The 18,705-nt window shown below is 41.2% G+C and overlaps 1 protein-coding gene and 1 pseudogene across 4 annotated transcripts in view; one reads left to right on the top strand and one right to left on the bottom strand.

The window, feature by feature from the left end:
- Positions 1 to 18,705, top strand: part of CRACD (capping protein inhibiting regulator of actin dynamics) — a 315,539-nt gene that overhangs the window by 203,728 nt on the left and 93,106 nt on the right. For 3 of the 4 annotated variants that reach the window (XM_060109251.1, XM_060109260.1, XM_060109243.1), the window contains exon 3: positions 10,111 to 10,282. In XM_060109251.1, the coding sequence (XP_059965234.1) occupies positions 10,111 to 10,282 (172 nt within the window). Of the gene's footprint in view, positions 1 to 10,110; positions 10,283 to 18,705 lie in introns of those variants that run through there. The other variant, XM_060109269.1, reaches the window with a different exon arrangement.
- Positions 5,211 to 5,733, bottom strand: LOC132499444 (coiled-coil-helix-coiled-coil-helix domain-containing protein 2-like; annotated as a pseudogene).

Below are 18,705 nucleotides of genomic sequence, written 5' to 3'. Positions count from 1 at the left end.
TGGCCATCATCAAAAAATCCACAAACAATAAATGCTGGAGAGGTTGTGGAGAAAAGGGAACCCTCTTGCACTGTTGGTGGGAATGTAAATTGATACAGCCACTATGGAGAACAGTATGGAGGTTCCTTAAAAAACTAAAAATAGAATTACCATATGATCCTGCAATCCCACTCCTGGGCATATATCCAGAGAAAAACATGGTCCAAAAGGATACATGCACCCCAGTGTGCATTGCAGCACTGTTTACAGTAGCCAAGACATGGAAGCAACCTAAATATCCATCAACAGAGGAATGGATAAAGAAGATGTGGTGCATATATACAATGGAATATTACTCAGCCATTAAGTCGTGCCATGTTCCCCATCATCCTGTAGCAGCTGGCTTGATATAGTGGTGGGACAGCCTTTAGAAGACTCAGTTACAGTGCCAGTGAGGTAGCAATACTTGGTGGGGCTGGGACAATGAATGTCCTCTCGGATGCAGTATATGTCCTAAGTCAGTATCCAATATATGGTGCTGTTTCTCTCATAGCCAGGCTTATTGGTCCAGGAATCAGTGGGTGGAAATGGGAGTGACTCCATTTTCTTTTACCCCTAGTGATCCAGTAGGAAAATTTTTCTTTCTGTTCCCTTGACCTTAGGTTCTGCTTGTCTAGAGTTCTTAGTTCCAATAGGTGGAATGCTTCCACTAGGAGGCACAACAATGATTCACCTGAACTAGTTGTTGAGACTCTCACATGGCTCCTTTGGGTTCCTCATGCCTCTCAATCAACAGGCAAGGAAGAGGGTTGCTGTATGAGCTGGAGTGATTGATTCTGATTACCAAGGGAAAATTGCTGCTACTATATAATGGAGGTAAGGAAGAGGTTTTCTGAAATAGAGGAGGTCCCTTAGGGCATACTAGCATTCCCATGTCCTGTGCGGTAATCAAAAACTACAACAACCCAGTTCAGGACAGCTAATGGACCAAGTTCTTCAGGAATGCAGGTTTGAGTCAACTCACCAGGCAAAGAACCACAACCAGCTGAGGTCCTTGCCGAGAGCAAAAGAAATGTGGAATGGGTAGTGGAAGAAGATAGCTATAAAGACCAGGTACAACCACATGACCATGGCAGAAACAACCCATGATAGCTATGAGTATTTCTTCCTTATTTTGTTATGAATATGTTTGTGTATATATATTAACCAAATATGTTTTTCTTATCTCCTTATCATCTAACATAAGATGTATTAATAATAACTCTATGTCTCATAAGTTACAGGAGAAGTGTGAGCATCACCCAAGGACTTCACATCTTCTTCTGGGGAACGGGTTAGTGTGTTTTCAGATGTACATAGGATAGTTGTATCATGTCAGTGGAAGTATGACTTTGTTATTGGATTTATGTGGAAATGAAGCGTGGTTTGAGGAGCTGAGCACAAGTGCCAGGTTGACAGAGGGTGGAGTGTGATCATTTTGCTGCGTCAGCTTGATTAGGCTATACTCCCTAGTTATTTAATCAAACACAAATATTGTTTAATTGAGCTGTTGCTGTGCAGATGTTTTGTATGTAATTAAAGTCCATAATCAGTTGACTTTAAGCAAGGGAGATTATACAGCATAATCTGGGTGGGCCTGAGTCTATAAATTGAAAAGCCTTAAAAACAGGACTGAGGCTTCCCTGGGAGAAGAAATTCCACCTGTGAACCAGCAGCAAGTTCCAACCTGCCCTTCCTGAGGACTTGCCCTATGGGTTTCAAACTTGCTTAGCCAGCCTACACCTGGCATAAGCCAATTTCTTGCAATAAATCTCTTAATGTATTTTATACACACACACAAACACACACATGCACATACTTATGCACATGCACACATGCCCGTGCAAAAACACCTCCTGCTGGTTCTGTTTCTCTGATTAAACCCTGACTGATACAGCCTCAGATATCCCTAAAGCTTTTGTTTTACCCATTAGTGCTTCCAGCTGGGCCCCTCACCGATCCCACAGGTGCTGGGTGTTCAACAGTATGTGTTGAATTGAAGTGAATTTAAGGCGTTCAGCCCTTGCATAGAGGTAGCCTTTGTTGAGGTAGTTGGCTGCTGCACCAAATATGCAGGGCAAGGTATCAGGCAGCTCCCCTGCCAGTATTCTCCGCTCAGAGTCGGGCATTGATTCACAGCATCCTCTGAAACTCAAGTGGCAGAAATTGGCAGTGAAAAGAACCACCACCCACACGTCTTCTAGCATGTGGGAGAAATGTGGCCAAACACTGAGACTTCACATGAAAAATCGTATCTGCCTCTGTTACTGCTTCTCAGTATTAGTTGGTTTCTCTTGTGAATTGTTGTGAAACATGTAAAATGGGGTTCTGAGGTAGTCCAGTGGGAAAAACCAGAAAAATGAACAATTAATGTGGTTTGGAGAAACAAAGGGCCAAAGAAACGAGTGATCCTTGCTTAGACCTAGTAAGTACAGTACAAACCTATTTCAGTAGGTTCTGCTTAGCATGTACAGTCAGTTTTGCTATAACATGACATATGTATTGCTGAAAATCAGTGAGCTATGCAGAATCACAAAGTGAAAACCAAGGGCTAATGGGAAAATGGGATAGCAGCACAACACAAAACATTGTGACTTATTTAAAAGGGTAGGCACCTAATAAAAATTGTAGCACAGTTTTACACATGTTAAATGATGATGAACTAAAACAATACTCCAATGTACTTTACCTTGACAAAGACAAAGTTTTCTTGTGGACTAGAGCATCGGAAGGCTGCAATTTGTGAGTTATCGTGAGGCTGTGGAAGGGTTTTTTTCCCAAAATTGGACAGAAAGCTGTAATACAACATGTGCTTGGGTTTATCTCATAACACAGGTGGCAATCTGCGGGAACTGGTAGACATTTGAGGTGTATGTGTGGGGGGCGTTTGTGTGTTCCTACACACCTCAATTCAGCTGAGTGCAGTTTTCCGCACTCAGTGTTTCTCGTGGATGGGATAACATATGTCAATCACATTGGAACAAACTTGCATTTTCAGAACAAGTGTGATTACAGGGCTGACGGTGCTGCCTAAAGAGATCACCACCCTTTATCTGTATTTTCAAACTCCCAAAGGTTCTTTGTAAGTTTGGCGCAAATTCATTTGTTAGCAAAAAGTAAGGTGAATATAAATGTTTTCCAGAAACACTGCATTTGATTGTAAAGCGCTGTCACAGACCCCACTGGGGTTTAAATATGCCTGTCTACAATCTGAAAACTTCTGATTTCTAAAGCATGTCTAGCTCTAAGGGAATAGGGAACAGTCCATCTGTATACTGAGTGTCTGTTTTGTGTGAGGCATTGTGTTAGGACATGGTACACGGCAGTTGCCTGAATCCTATAATTTTACTAATTTAAGAGGAATTTTGCAGTGCTTTTCTTAGCCCTGGAACATCAGAATACTTTAGAGAAGAAACTGTTCAGTTAAAAAAGATTGCTAGACATACAGTCTAGTAATGTAAACTCATGTTTACTGAGCAGTGTGCTCCGGAATTTAGGGGAGGAATTTAGTGTGTATAAAATATATGATACCTAAAGAAACTAAAAGGTATTTGAAAGAAATAGTGAAGACATTGTTTCCCCGAGTGTGTTCAGAGGAACACTAGTCATCATAGATGTCCAGAAAGTCAAGTTTGGGCAGCACTGCATATTCTCTGCTCTTCTGGAGCACAATAATGCTATCAGCATATTAAAGACTCTGAAAGGTCCCATAGTAAAGAAGCATGTTTAACTTTGTTTTACGTGGATTCTCAAATGTACTGGTCTTTGAATAAGAACCTGGTACTGACCCACAGAGCACATTCTGAGAAACTCCAGACTAAGACGTTTATGATGCTCCAGATGAACTATGAGAGGAAATTCTGTTTCTCATTTGGAAGTGTAGCATATAAATCCAATGCAGAGAAATTGTATGCTTTTATTATTTTAGGTTTAGAAATGAAAATGTAAGAAGTGCATTCTTATGACAAATGGAAAATGAATCAGATTTGCTTGACTTGCCCAGTGATTTTTAATTTTTAGAATCTTCTATATAAACTAGCAATTATGATGATGCAGCCATCAAATGGTATGTAATTATATCCATGAAATAATGGATGCTGAGTACTTTTTAAAATGAAAACAAACTCCCTAAAGTAATTATTGGATGATGAAAATAAATTAATTCAATTCAGTACTTAAAGAATGAAAATTACTGTGATCCCTGAAGCAGTGTATGTGCAGATATAGGTTCTTTCATGTGAAAAATTATGGCAGAGAAATGCTGAAATATTAAGAAAATGTGATACCCACTGTTTTTTCTCCTATAAACTCAATCTTACCATTTAAGATGGTCAATTTCCACAGAGGCTGGTAAGCAGATGTTTCATAGCTAGTAAGACATGGGATCAGGATTCAGGCCAACTGCTCTCATCTCTGGGGCCTACATACTTAACCCCTAACTAGAGCTGCAGTCATTAAAAAAACAAATTTAGTAGAAATAACATTTCTTTCTTCTCCCTCCCCTTCTCTCCCCACTGTCCCAACCAGCCAACAAAAGTAAATTTCTGTTGTAAACTTCTAAAATGCCATTCTAAATACTTTAATGTTAGAGAATACTTTGCGAAGCCATACTCCTTCTATATGACCGTTGTATTTTGGAATATTAATAGCATTGCAGAAGAGCTCTGTTTTACTGCATTGTGAAAATTGCTTTGATCTTTTAGGCCCCATCTGTACAAATATATTCACAATGACAATTGGTGTTATTTGTCAAGAAAAATAGCTGCTGTTGATGACCGTGCACTTAATCCAGTTGATTCCGGGGAGACAGACAGTTATTACAGCCCCCAAATCATAAACTGATCATAAAATAGTTTATCGAGTGGCTATGTGCAGACACATGCTCAAGTTTTCATAATGGTGGTTGTAGCATAGAATTGCGAGTGCTTCATAAAATTTAGGTACTTGCTTTTTTTTTTTTTTTTTGGAAAGAAAATCACTTTATTCTAATTAATTCACAAACAAAAGCATGTTTAAGAGGCCACACAAACACGCACCCAGCCCCAAACTTAATACCATCTCCGTGAGCTTCTATATGGTGAGAATACCCTCTTCCACTGCAATCCTGAAGCACAAAAGCTATTAATGATCAAGGAGAGGTTTAACTGGTGGCTTCACACTTTATATCTTCACTATCAATTATATTTTTAATGCTAAACCAACGTAGTCATGAGAGATGATTTTTCATACCTCCAACTGGAACTTCTTGATGAAGCTAACCCGTTCGCCAATCTGCACTGTTTTCAGCACCTCGCTGAAACCTGCACACAACTTAAGGTCACCCTGGTTCTGGGCACACTCCAAAAACTGTTTCATCTCAAAAAAGCATGGGCCACTCTGCTGCTGCTTGTGCAGGCTAGGTTCCCCGAGGCTCCTGGTGAGTGATGTCAAGCCTTGAGGGCTCAGCATTACTTCCTCCACTGAAGCCACCAGGGAGGGCATGACCCAGAGTGTGGCCGACGGCAGAACCCACAGCCACGCCGGCTGCAGTGGCTGCCATCTGGGCCATCAGACCTGGCTGCTGGGAAGCAGCAGCAGGGGAGCCAACAGCAGATGGTGAAGCCACTGCGGGTGGCTGAGCGGCGGGCGCTGGCCTGGGTGCAGCTCTCATCTGAGGCGCCCGGCTGGCCGGAGGGGCCACGCTGGAAGTGCGGCTTCGGCTTCCACGAGGCATCTTAAATGTGCGGCGAAGCGGGGTCTAGAAGAGCGAGACTCGGAGGAGACCTGGGCTGCTTCTTAGTACTCACTTTTTTGATATAAAAGAGCTTAGACCTAAACATTGAGAAGAAAATTGGGGAATCAAGTAAATAAGAGTATAACTCCTTCCCTGATTTATAAAATGTTATTCCCTATTAATGTTGCTAAGTCACAGTTTGCTGTCCGAATGTTGGGTGGACCTCGTTGCAATTACTGAGTTTTTTCTAAAGTTAATCCTGGAAAAATAATTAATTGCCACAGTCAGTAATAAAATAATCATAAAAATAAACTTTTAAATTTTATTTAAAATGTAAAGATATTTCTGACAGGAATGTATAATTTAGGAAATGAGAATGGGGGAAATTTTTTTTTTTATAACTGAGATGTCACCAAACACTAAGACTTTGAAGCAGACTTCTAACAAAAGCTTCTGTGTTCTGACTCCTCTGAAGAAAGATTGGTGTTCTTAGGACTTAGAATCTTTCTATTTCTCATGGTAAGAGGATTGTTTGTTGGATGGAGAGTTCAGGTAGGTTTTACTGTTCTTTTACCTTCCGGGTAATAAGTAAGGCATTGATGAAGCAGCCTTTCCCAAGTAATTTATGAGAAGGGCGGGCGCTATCTGACATCTGGACTTTGACACATCTTCCAGGATGATGTGTGTGGACTCATGCCAAGTGATTGCCCATATAACATGCAGCACAAAGTGCTAGGCTGCCTGGATTACAAGCAGTCCTCAAATGGCCAGCTCTACAGATAGGTCACCTGAAGGAGGCCATTCTGTACTCGCATGAAGCCCACCAAGTTCTCCGAGCTGAGGCTTCCACACCCTGGTGTCCTCTCCCAGACTGTCTGTTCACTTTCTTCCCCGCCCCCCCCCAATATGACCAGTGCAGCAAATATTTTATCTGGTGGCTGCCCCCATTCAAGACACTTGAGGCAGGACTTCCCTGGTGGTGCAGTGGTTAAGCATCCTCCTGCTAATGCAGGGGACATGGGTTCAAGCCCTGGTCCGGGAAGATCCCACATGCTGTGGAGCAACTAAGCCCATGCACAAGTACTGAGCCTGCGCTCTACAGCCCATGAGCCACAACTACTGAGCCCATGTGCCACAACTACTGAAGCCCACACGCCTAGAGCCCGTGCTCTGCAACAGGACAAGCCCGTGCACTGCAATGAAGAGTAGCCCCCGCTCACCGCAACTAGAGAAAAGCCCACGCGCAGCAACAAAGACCCAACAAAGGCAGACAAAAATAAATTAAAAAAAAAAAAAGACTGAGGCATTACTCAGCCATAAAAAAGAACAAAATAATGCCACTTGCAGCAACATGGATGGACCTAGAGATTCTCATACTGAGTGAAGTAAGTCAGAGAAAGACAAATATCATATGATATCGCTTATATGTGGAATGTAAAAAAAAGGCTACAAATGAACTTATCTACAAAACCGAAATAGAGTTACAGATGTAGAAAATAAACTTATGATTACCAGGGGATAATGGGGGGAGGGATAAATTGGAAGATTGGGATTGACACATACACACTACTATATATAAAACAGACAACTAATAAGGACCGACTGTATAGCACAGGGAACTCTACTTAATACTCTGCAATGGCCTATATGGGAAAAGAATCTAAAAAAGAGTGGATATATGTATTTGCATAGCAGATTCACTTTGCTGTACAGCAGAAACTAACACAACATTGTAAATCAAATATACCCCAATTAAAAAAAAAAAAAGACGCCGAGCATTACAAAGGCCCTCATCAGCCTTCTTGGCTGACCATGTAGACCAAGTCACCCATCAGTTAAATACCCATGCAAGAAACTGTAATTTAATTTGCCTTTAATTATAGTTAACTCTCTTGGTTCCAGCTCAACTGAACCCCACCAAATCCACCTTGATTTTAGAGAAAAAGATGACTTTTTTCCCCCCATCAATAAATTCTAACATTCTAAAATTCTCTACTTAGCTTAAAAGCTAAATTTGTGGGCCCAGGCTGGAGGTAATGATGTTATCATAACTGATACTTTTAGAATTTTGCTATGGTCTTTTAGAACATTTCTGATTAGAGAATTTGGGGTTAGGTATTTCTACAGTGGGAAAAAAGCAATTGATATAAAAGGAAAAAAAAAGAATTTTACCTCAGAAATAAGTGAAATGTAGCATAAGTTACTGTTTGACCATTTACCATGATGCTGTCAAACTTAGAAATCAGATGTCACTTACATATTTTGAGCCTTTGACAGTTGTAGAGAAAGTACTCACTTATTTCATCAGGCAGTGCCAAAGACCAATTCTATAGTAATGTAATGATACTTGTGGCACCTTATAGAATTCTTTTAATTTAAATTTTTTAAATTGACTCATTTTATATAGAATCAATTCTTCTAACATTTCACTAATATTCTGTGGTGGTCTTCAAAAACTACTGATTATAATTTTTTATGTTAGCCTTTGGAGATTTTACTGATGGGAACCAAAAGTAGGTTTCATGAAAATCTCTGGGCTATACTCCTGAATAAATAACAACTTGAAAATATACAGACATTCTGAAATTAAACCCTCCAATTTTTTTTTTTTACCATTTTTAAATGATATGATCTCAATTATATTGCACATTTCCTTGTCTTTTAAATAATTTAATTCTGAGGACTACATGCCTAGCACAGTGCCTTATGTATGGGGGCATCTGCTATGTTGTAAATCTCCTTTCCTTTTAAGGGTGATACAGTATGTTATTTAAGGGACCGATGAAGTTTGAAGGTGTGTTTGTATTTATACTAAGGATTCCAGACTGTTATCTTTTTTTTTTTTTTTTTTTTTTTTGCCGTACGCAGGCCTCTCACTGTTGTGGCCTCTCCCGCCTGCGGAGCACAGGTTCCGGACGCACAGGCTCAGCGGCCATGGCTCACGGGCCCAGCCGCTCCGCGGCATGTGGGATCTTCCCGGACCGGGGCACGAACCCGTGTCCCCTGCATTGGCAGGCGGACTCTCAACCACTGTGCCACCAGGGAAGCCCCATACTGTTATCTTTCTGTAATTGGTGATTATACTTTCTGCTTCCTCACGTCAGATTTTCTGTGAACTCTTAGTAAGGCCAGAACTGCAGATCACCAGAGGAAATGGGATGACTACACTGAACATCATTAACCTCATTTTTATACCCAGATCTCTCTGTAGACTCTGGCCAGCAGAGATCTGGGGGCTCTGATACCCAGCTGCGGGCTCGTACCTGTGTGTTTTGTGCAAGTACTTTTCTATACACATTGTGAGTGTTCATCTCTCCTTTTCTCTCAAAGCTCCTGACTTCATCTTCTAAGATATGTCTCCCATGACACACACAAGTAATTTCATCTCTCTGGGCCTCAGGTTCCTCATCTGTGAAATAGGGATGTTAGTAATATCTTCTTCCCAGGGTTGTTTTGAAGATAACTGAGTTAATATCTGTAAAGGTCTTAGAGCAGTCGTGCATAGTAAGGGTTAAATAATTTTAAAAAAAGGTTGACCACTGGATAAATGACTCTTTAAGCTTCTTAAAGAAAAGGAAAGATCTGAGAAGATACTTCTCCTAGTAGAGGCTGATTTACACTTTCTTTTCTGGGGTAGGAATGGAGTAATTTGGAGGGACTTGTATCTGAAGGAGCAGAACTGAAAGGTATTACCGAAAATATCTGTAGAAAGTGCTGGCAGTGACCCTGGGTCCTGACTAGATCGAGTAATATATGGAAAGATGTTCATAGCAGCTCCTCTGGGGGCTCTTCATAGTAGATCTTAAAAGGAGACAAGAGGAATAAACTGGAAATACATGGGGATGGAGGGAATTGGGGACAAAGCTTATGCCATGAGTTAGCAGTTATCTTCTGTTACCTAACAAAGGCTGAAAGAGAGTGATTCTCAGGGGAGATGATATATATATATGTAAGTCACATACTTAGATATATAAATCTTTTAACCACCTGTCTGACTTAGGTGTTTTTCTCAGCTTCTTTCGTGGAAAGGGGCCCTGGCCATCTGCTTTGTTAAAAGAAAGCAGGCAGCAGCTTTGGGTGGCACGTGCAGGGGATGGATGCCCTGCCGACCACCATGAAGCTTGGAAGCCCTTCGTGGTGCCCGCGGGCGCTTGTCGAGAGCCGGGGGGGGGGGGGCGCGTAGGACCCATGCCCGGGGCCCGCCTCGCCCGCTGCTGCGGCTGCTGCGCGCACCGGCTGCCCAAAGACGGCGTTGGCTTGCGGCCGGGTGGCTCTTGGCTCCAACAGCTGGGCCGCCCTTTGCCCCGGGCTCGCAGCCCGGTGGTAATTCGCTCTAGGTCCTGTCAAACTGCAGCGTGTGTTTATCTTGTAATCCACAGACAAGAAGAAGGGAGGCAAATTCCAGCCTTTGAAGAAGTTGTTTGGCAAAAGGAAAAAGAAAGGCACGTCGGCGGCCCGGGAGGCGTCTGCAGGGCGCAAGTGTCGCTCTCCCCCGAGTGTCAGCAATGGGACCTTCTCTTCGGACGAGGAGACCCTGGAGGACAGCCTGAGGTAATCACTCGCACTGTTTTTTCTGACCTTCAGCGGAGATCCGGGGTGGGGAGTGGGATCCCGAAGGAGACAGAGCGGCATCCTCATGGGCTCCACTTCTGGGAGGGTGGAGGACTGCGGTGCGTGGTGCGCTCTGTGCGGAGACGTTACCTCGGGGAATTAGCATACGTGTCTGGCCTCACTTTGTGGGACAGCATAGAGATGTCTGCCTTCATCTTGCTGCCCTCACGGGGGGAGGAAGGCAGCAGCTCACTGCCTTGGCTCAACCCAAGCTCCTTGGGTTGGAGGAGACCATGTTCCCCTGTCCCATTGCCTGGCAAGGCGGAAGGGTGGTTCGTACACTAGGTTTTACACCTGCGTTGAGGATGCAAACTGCTGGGGCACAGGGTGTCACCCTTCATCCCCCCTGGCCATGTCTAGCAACTTTCAAAACCGACCTACAATGGGGCTTTTAGTTTCTGCTTCTTTTTTTTTTTTTTTTTTTTTTTTTTTTGCGGTATGCGGGCCTCTCACTGCTGTGGCCTCTCCCGTTGCGGAGCACAGGCTCCGGACGCGCAGGCTCAGCGGCCATGGCTCACGGGCCCAGCCGCTCCGCGGCATGTGGGATCCTCCCGGACCGGGGCACGAACCCGTGTCCCCTGTATCGGCAGGCGGACTCTCAACCACTGCGCCACCAGGGAAGCCCTAGTTTCTGCTTCTTGTTCTCTCTCTCCTCCCCTCCCGTCTCCCTCTCGTCGTCCTTCTTCTCTCTCTCTCCTTCTCGTTGCTCTTTCCTCTTTTCTCTCTCTCTTCCTCTTAGAGCACAGGCACTACATCTGGCTGTTACCGTGTCAAGAACTCAGACAAGCAGGGTAAGGAGGTACTTTCTCACCTGAGTGCTGGGAATTGAAGTCAGAGATGGTTACGTTCTGCTACTGACAGCTCAGAAGTCAGCTCCTCTGAGAAGCCCTTTCCCACTACCCGCTCTGATTTGTTTGCCCTTGACTGCCTGGCTCCCGCAAAGAGCTTGTTACTTTCTCTGGAAATGATTGATAGGCTAGTCTGTCTCTCTCAGCTGCCAGTTCTATGAAGCCAGGGACCAGGTTTTATTCAGCCTCACCTTAGGCACTCAAAAAGTGTTTCCTGTGAATGACTGTTACTGCATTAAGTTGCCCTAGTACGTGTTGAAGGCATAGATGATGTAACCTGTGATATTCTCACTGTGTTTGAAGGACAAAGACGAAAACAGCCTCGGTGGTCTGTCTGTGAGTATAGTGTTGTCAACTACAGTTGAGCCCAGGTTACAGAATCCTCAGGCAAGCCATGCACATTAAGCATTACAGTGCCCACAACAGCATTTGTTAGCCCTAAGTAATGCTGACTCTTTTCCTCCACAGGCCTATATTGGTTTTCCATTGTCTTTATTAAGGAAACTATTGAATTGAACCAAAGAGAACAATTTCACTGAAAGGAGAACACAGCTAGCACCAAACTAACCCAATTGTTGGTATGTCAGTATCAATATAGAATTGAGTATTGTCCAGCACGAATCAGGTTTGACATTACTTTGGTTTCTTCCCTTGCAAAACAGGAGTGTGAATCTTTTTGCTTCACAGCATCAGAATGAGGTACAGATACTAAAATGTGACCAAGTAGCAGTTTAATGCAAAATCTGAGATCAAGTCTGGAAAGTTCTCCTTTGGAAGGACTGTCCTATGAAAACACAACTTGTCCTTTTAATAGCAGGTTATGGTTTTCTCAAGTCTCTGATTTCTTGCTGAATTTTATTAGACTCTTAGAAGACCCTAGACCCTTGTTCTCTTCCCATTTAAGTGGTATTCTGTTTACCCCTTGGGGTTTTCCTTAAGGTTTTAAGTTTTAAAATTTAAAGATTTTAAGATTTGCCTTGGGGAAATCTACATTGGATCAAACAGCTACATTTCCATTAAATGTAGGTAATGTTACCTGTTCTTATTGATAAACCTATATTTATGAGACATATGCTATATTTTAATTATTTAATACTTATTTGTATAATACAGGAAGCTAGAAGGATAAACTTGAGATGATGAGTTTAAAAAAGGCTCTTTAAATGTTTTTAAAAGTTTAAAAATAGGAAAATAGAAGTTGATTAAAATATATATTCCCTCTTTCTACTCAGAAACTTCCAATTGAAAAATAATTCCACCCACAAAGTAAATATTACATGCATCACTTACAGTATAGCTGAACTTCTGATTATTCTCCCTATTTACAGATGGAGAAAGTGAAAAATGTTGCTTCCAACAATTCTTATTTTCAGTTCACTGTTCAATTAACAGATATGTTACTTCACATTGCGTAAGGATTCAAAAAATGTCTGTGCCTTTTATTTGCTATTTCCAAAATGGGCAGCTCTCACTAAAGCACAAAAGTCAAAATTCCATTAACATGATCTCTGGTGGAGGTTCCAAGGAGGCAGATTTCAGCCCAGTGTGAGGGAAAATTTCTTAATTACTAGAGCTGCTTAAAAATGAGGAGGCTGGGTATGTGCCAGGGGCATTGGAACTGATGAAGGGCAATTTCTGCACTAGGTGAGAATTTAAAGGAGCTGAACTTTAACATGCTATAAAATTCTAAGAATCTGTAATTCTAGAAATGTCTCCATGGCCAAAAATAGCTCTTTATTGATCTCCTTCTGCCTGAAATTTCTCATTGCCTTTGGGTTTCAAAGCATTCTGTTCTCTCTAGGTTAGAAGCCTTTATTTCTCCTAGGCTACTACTTTTAAATTATACATGCCTATGGGAAAAGCAAAACAGTAAAACGTGATCAGTTTTTAACAATTGAATGTGACTTCCTTTAGTAACTAAATACAGCTAATATTGTGTTTCCCAAAGTGTGTTAAATAGATGTTAAATTTGAAAGGAGGAGAGGGTCAGTTTAACAAAGAGATCTGGGAAATCCTGGACCAAAATGAATTAAATAGGATTCTTTACGTGGGACTTTTAAGATCTTTTACTATGCCAGTGTGCCCTGGGAATTTCCAAGAAGAGGGATGTAGTTTGCAGCATTTCCAAGATTTAACCACAAATTTTTGTTTCACAGAGAATATCCATTGGTGTATATTAAAGCTACCACATATTAAACTTAATACAATGTGTGTTGCATAGGTGAATTCCTGTAATATTTACCGTGACTCTGAGATTGACATTATTATTCCCATTTCAAAGATGAGAAAACTAGGGCTAGAGAATGACTTGCTAGTAAGTTGCTGAGCCACTATTCAAGCAGTAATGAGTGCATTGCTGCTATTCTGCCTCTGTGTTCTGTTGCGGCCATACTAGGGAGCTAGTCATATGGCCCTGAGTTGTCCCGCTCATCCTGGGTCACCAGGCTCAGGTGTCTTCCTGCCTTTGGCTGCCTGATGGAGGCTCTGCTACTTATTGGGACACCACTTGTCCTACTTCCAATTTCTGCCTAACACCTGGCATTTACTGTGATTATGAATAGCTACAGCACTTTACAGTAAGCGCCAGCTGTAAGCATGGTGAGAATCGAAGGGGCTCCACGGAGGGTGAGCTCACTGTGGGGCTGGAGCAGATAGGAAGGGGCTCAGGAATGAGGAGAACTTGAGCTGTCTCCCAACAAGGGACAGGACTTGGAGTGCTGAGAGGCAAGGCACGGGTGTTTCAGATCAGGAATGGCATGAGCAGAGACTTTCACACAAGAATGAGTGTGACGCGAATAGAATAGGAGGAAACTTTCCAACTCATTGTGTGAGGCCAGTGTTACCCTAACACCAAAATGTCACACACAAAAGAAAACTACGGACCAATAGCTCTTATGAATAAAGACATAAAAAATCCCAGGCAAAATACTAGCAAACTGAATCCAACAACATATAAAAAAGGATTCTACACCATGACCGAATGGGATCTAAGCCAGGAGTATAAGGTTCGTTTTATATACAAAAATCAATCAATATAACACACCATGTTAATAAAAAAGGACAAGAACCACATGATCATCGCAGTTGGTGTAGAAAAAAGCATTTGACAAAATCCAACACCCTTACATGATAAAAACACTCAAAACTGGGAATGGAAAGGAATTTCTTCAACTTGATAAAGGACATCTATGAAAATCCACAGCTAATATTATACTAAATGGTGAAAGAATGAATGTGTTCCCCTTGAGATCAGGAAAAAGACAAGAATGGCTATTCAACACTGTACTGTACTATACCATAGGTTATAGCTAGGACAGTTAGGCAAGAAAAAGAAATAAAAGGCATCAATTTTGGAAAGGAAGAAATAAAAGCTATCTATTTTCAGATACCATGATCTTGTATATAGAAAATCCTAAGGAATCCACAAATAAACCATTTGACTAATAAAGTTGAAACAGACTGCAAAATACGAGATTAGGGTTTTTGCATTTCAATGTACCTACTCCTCCTGAGAAGAGTCCAAGCTTCCCACAGCCCTCCTGGTAGTCCCCCTGGCCCTCCAACCAGCCAAGGGAGCTTGTCTCCCCTGTGTTGGACCCCAGGACAGGGGCACCCAATATGTGGCTTGAACCCCTCACTCCCCAGGGAGGATCTCTGCCCATATAATCTGCCTTTCCCTCTGAATCCCCTCCCTGGGACATAGGTTCTGACCTGATCACTTCACACCCATTAGGAAGGCTATAATAAAAAAGACAGACAATACGTGTTGGTGAGGATGTGGAGAAATTGGAACCCTTATACATTGCTGGTAATGTAAAATGATGCAGCCACTTTGGAAAACACTTTGACAGCTCCTCAAAATGGTAAACATAGTATTGCCATATGACCCAGCAATTCCACTCCTAGGTATATACCCAAGAGGAATGAAAATATATTTCCACACAAAAACTAGTATACAAATGTTCACAGCAACATTATTCATAATAGACCCAAAGTAGAAACCATCCAAATGTCCATCAAAAGATGAATGGATAAATACAACATGGTGCATATCCATACAATGGAATATTGGGAATAGAAAAGAATGAAATCCTGATACATGGTATAACATGGATAAACTTTGAAAACAATACGTTAAGTGAAAGAAGCCAAATAAAAAAATACCACCTATTATATGATTCCATTTATATGAAATGTTCCAAACAGGCAAATCCACAGAGACAGAAAGATTAGTGGTTCTCAGGTGTGTGGTAGGGTGGGGGTGACTGCTGATGGGTACGTGGTTTCTTTGGGGTTATAAAAATCTTCTAAACTTAGGTGACAGTGATGGTTGCCCAATTTTGTGAATATACTAAAAATCATTTAAATGTACCCTTCAAAAGGGTGAATTTTATGGTATTGGAATTGCGTCTCAATAAAGATTTCGTTTGTTTGTTTTTTAGTTTTTTTTATATAAAGCAGGTTCTTATTAGTCATCAATTTTATACAAATCAGTGTATACATATCAATCCCAATCACCCAATTCATCACACCACCATCTCCACCCCCTGCCGCTTTCTCCCCTTGTTGTCCATACGTTTGTTCTCTACATCTGTGTCTCAACTTCTGCCCTGCAAACTGGTTCATCTGTACCATTTTTCTAGGTTCCACATATATGCATAAATGTACGATATTTATTTTTCTCTTTCTGACTTACTTCACTCTGTGTGACAGTCTCTAGATCCATCCACGACTGTACAATGACTCAATTTCGTTCCTTTTTATGGCTGAGTAATATTCCATTGTATATATGTACCACAATTTCTTTATCCATTTGTCTGTCGATGGGCATTTAGGTTGCTTTCATGACCTGGCTATTGTAAATAGTGCTGCAACAAACATTGGGGTGCATGTGTCTCTTTGAATTATGGTTTTCTCTGGTGTATGCCCAGTAGAGGTATTGCTGGATCATATGGTAATTCTATTTGTAGTTTTTTAAGGAACCTCCATACTGTTCTCCATAGTGGCTGTATCAATTTACATTCCCACCAACAGTGCAAGAGGGTTCCCTTTTCTCCACACCCTCTCCAGCATTTGTTGTTTGTAGATTTTCTGATGATGCCCATTCAAATTGGTGTGAGGTGATACCTCATTGTAGTTTTGATTTGCATTTCTCTAATAATTAGTGATGTTGAGCAGCTTTTCATGTGCTTCTTGGCCACCTGTGTGTCTTCTTTGGAGAAATGTCTATTTAGGTCTTCTGCCCATTTTGGGATTAGGTTGTTTGTTTCTTTAATATTGAGCTGCTTGAGTTGTTTATATATTTTAGAGATTAATCCTTTGTCCGTTGATTCGTTTGCAAATATTTTCTCCCATTCTGAGGGTTGTCTTTTCATCTTGTTTATGGTTTCCTTTGCTGTACAAAAGCTTTTAAGTTTCAGTAGGTCCCATTTGTTTATTTCTGTTTTTATTTCCACTACTCTAGGAGGTGGATCAAAAAAGATCTTGCTGTGATTTATGTCAAAGAGTGTTCTTCCTATGTTTTCCTCTACGAGTTTTATAGTGTCCAGTCTTACATTTAGGTCTCTAATCCATTTTGAGTTTATTTTTGTGTATGGTGTTAGGGAGTATTCTAATTTCATTCTTTTACATGTAGCTGTCCAGTTTTCCCAGCACCACTTATTGAAGAGACTGTCTTTTCTCCATTTTATATCCTTGCCTCCTTTGTCATAGATTAGTTGACCATAGGTGCGTGGGTTTATCTCTGGGCTTTCTATCTTGTTCCATTGATCTGTGTTTCTGTTTTTGTGTCAGTACCATATTGTCTTGTTTACTGTAGCTTTGTAGTATAGTCTGAAGTCAGGGAGTCTGATTCCTCCAGCTCTGTTTTTTTCCCTCAAGACTGCTTTGGCTATTCGGGGTCTTTTGTGTCTCCATACAAATTTTAAGATGATTTGTTCTAGTTCTGTAAAAAATGCCATTGGTAATTTGATATGGATTGCATTGAATCTGTAGATTGCTTTGGGTAGTAGAGTCATTTTCACAATATTGATTCTTCCAATCCAAGAACATGGTGTATCTCTCCATCTGTTGGTATCATCTTTAATTTCTTTCATCAGTGTCTTATACTTTTCTACATACAGGTCTTTTGTCTCCCTAGGTAGGCTTATTCCTAGGTATTTTATTCTTTTTGTTGCAGTGGTAAATGGGAGTGTTTCCTTAATTTCTCTTTCAGATTTTTCATCATTAGTGTATAGACATGCAAGAGATTTCTGTGCATTAATTTTGTATCCTGCAACTTCACCAAATTCATTGATTAGCTCTAGTAGTTTTCTGGTGGCATTTTTAGGATTCTGTATGTATAGTATCATGTCATCTGCAAAGAGTGACAGTTTTACTTCTTCTTTTCCAATTTGTATTCCTTTTATTTCTTTTTCTTCTCTGATTGCCGTGGCTAGGACTTCCAAAACTATGTTGAATAATAGTGATGAGAGTGGACATCCTTGTCTTGTTCCTGATCTTAGAGAAAATGCTTTCAGTTTTTCACCATTCAGAATGATGTTTGCTGTGGGTTTGTCATATATGGCCTTTATTATGTTGAGGTAGTTTCCCTCTATGCCCACTTTCTGGAGAGTTTTTATCATAAATGGGTGTTGAATTTGTCAAAAGCTTTTTCTGCATCTATTGAGATGTTCATATGGTTTTTATTCTTCAGTTTGTTAATATGGTGTATCACATTGATTGATTTGCATATATTGAAGAATCCTTGCATCCCTGGGATAAATCCCACTTGATCATGGTGTATGATCCTTTTAATGTGTTGTTGGATTCTGTTTGCTAGTATTTTGTTGAGGATTTTTGCATCTATATTCATCAGTGATATTGGTCTGTAATTTTCTTGTTTTTGTAGTATATTTGTCTGGTTTTGGTATCAGGGTGATGGTGGCCTCATAGAATGAGTTTGGGAGTGTTCCTTCCTCTGCAATTTTTTGGAAGAGTTTGAGAAGTATGGGTGTTAGCTCTTCTCTAAATGTTTAATAGAATTCACCTGTGAAGCCATCTGGTCCTGGACTTTTGTTTGTTGGAAGATTTTTCTTTCTTTCTTTTTTTTTTTTTTTTTGTGGTACCTGGGCCTCTCACTGTTGTGGCCTCTCCCATTGCGGAGCACAGGCTCTGGACACGCAGGCTCAGTGGCCATGGCTCACGGGCCTAGCCACTCTGCGGCACGTGGGATCTTCCCAGACCGGGGCACAAACCCGTTTCCCCTGCATCAGCAGGCGGACTCTCAACCACTACGCCACCAGGGAAGCCCCTGTTGGAAGATTTTTAATCACAGTTTCCATTTCATCACTTGTGATTGGTCTGTTCATATTTTCTATTTCTTCCTGGTTCAGTTTTGGAAGGTTATACCTTTCTAAGAATTTGTCCATTTCTTCCAGGTTGTCCATTTTATTGGCATAGAGTTGTTTGTAGTAGTCTCTTAGGATGCTTTGTATTTCTGTGGTGTCTGTTGTAACTTCTCCTTTTCCATTTCTA

The sequence above is a fragment of the Mesoplodon densirostris genome, chromosome 1 (assembly GCF_025265405.1).
Source record: "Mesoplodon densirostris isolate mMesDen1 chromosome 1, mMesDen1 primary haplotype, whole genome shotgun sequence".
NCBI lineage: Eukaryota > Metazoa > Chordata > Mammalia > Artiodactyla > Ziphiidae > Mesoplodon > Mesoplodon densirostris.
The sequence above is the reverse complement of the archived record's forward strand: the minus strand, read 5'-3'. Positions and strand labels throughout refer to the sequence as shown.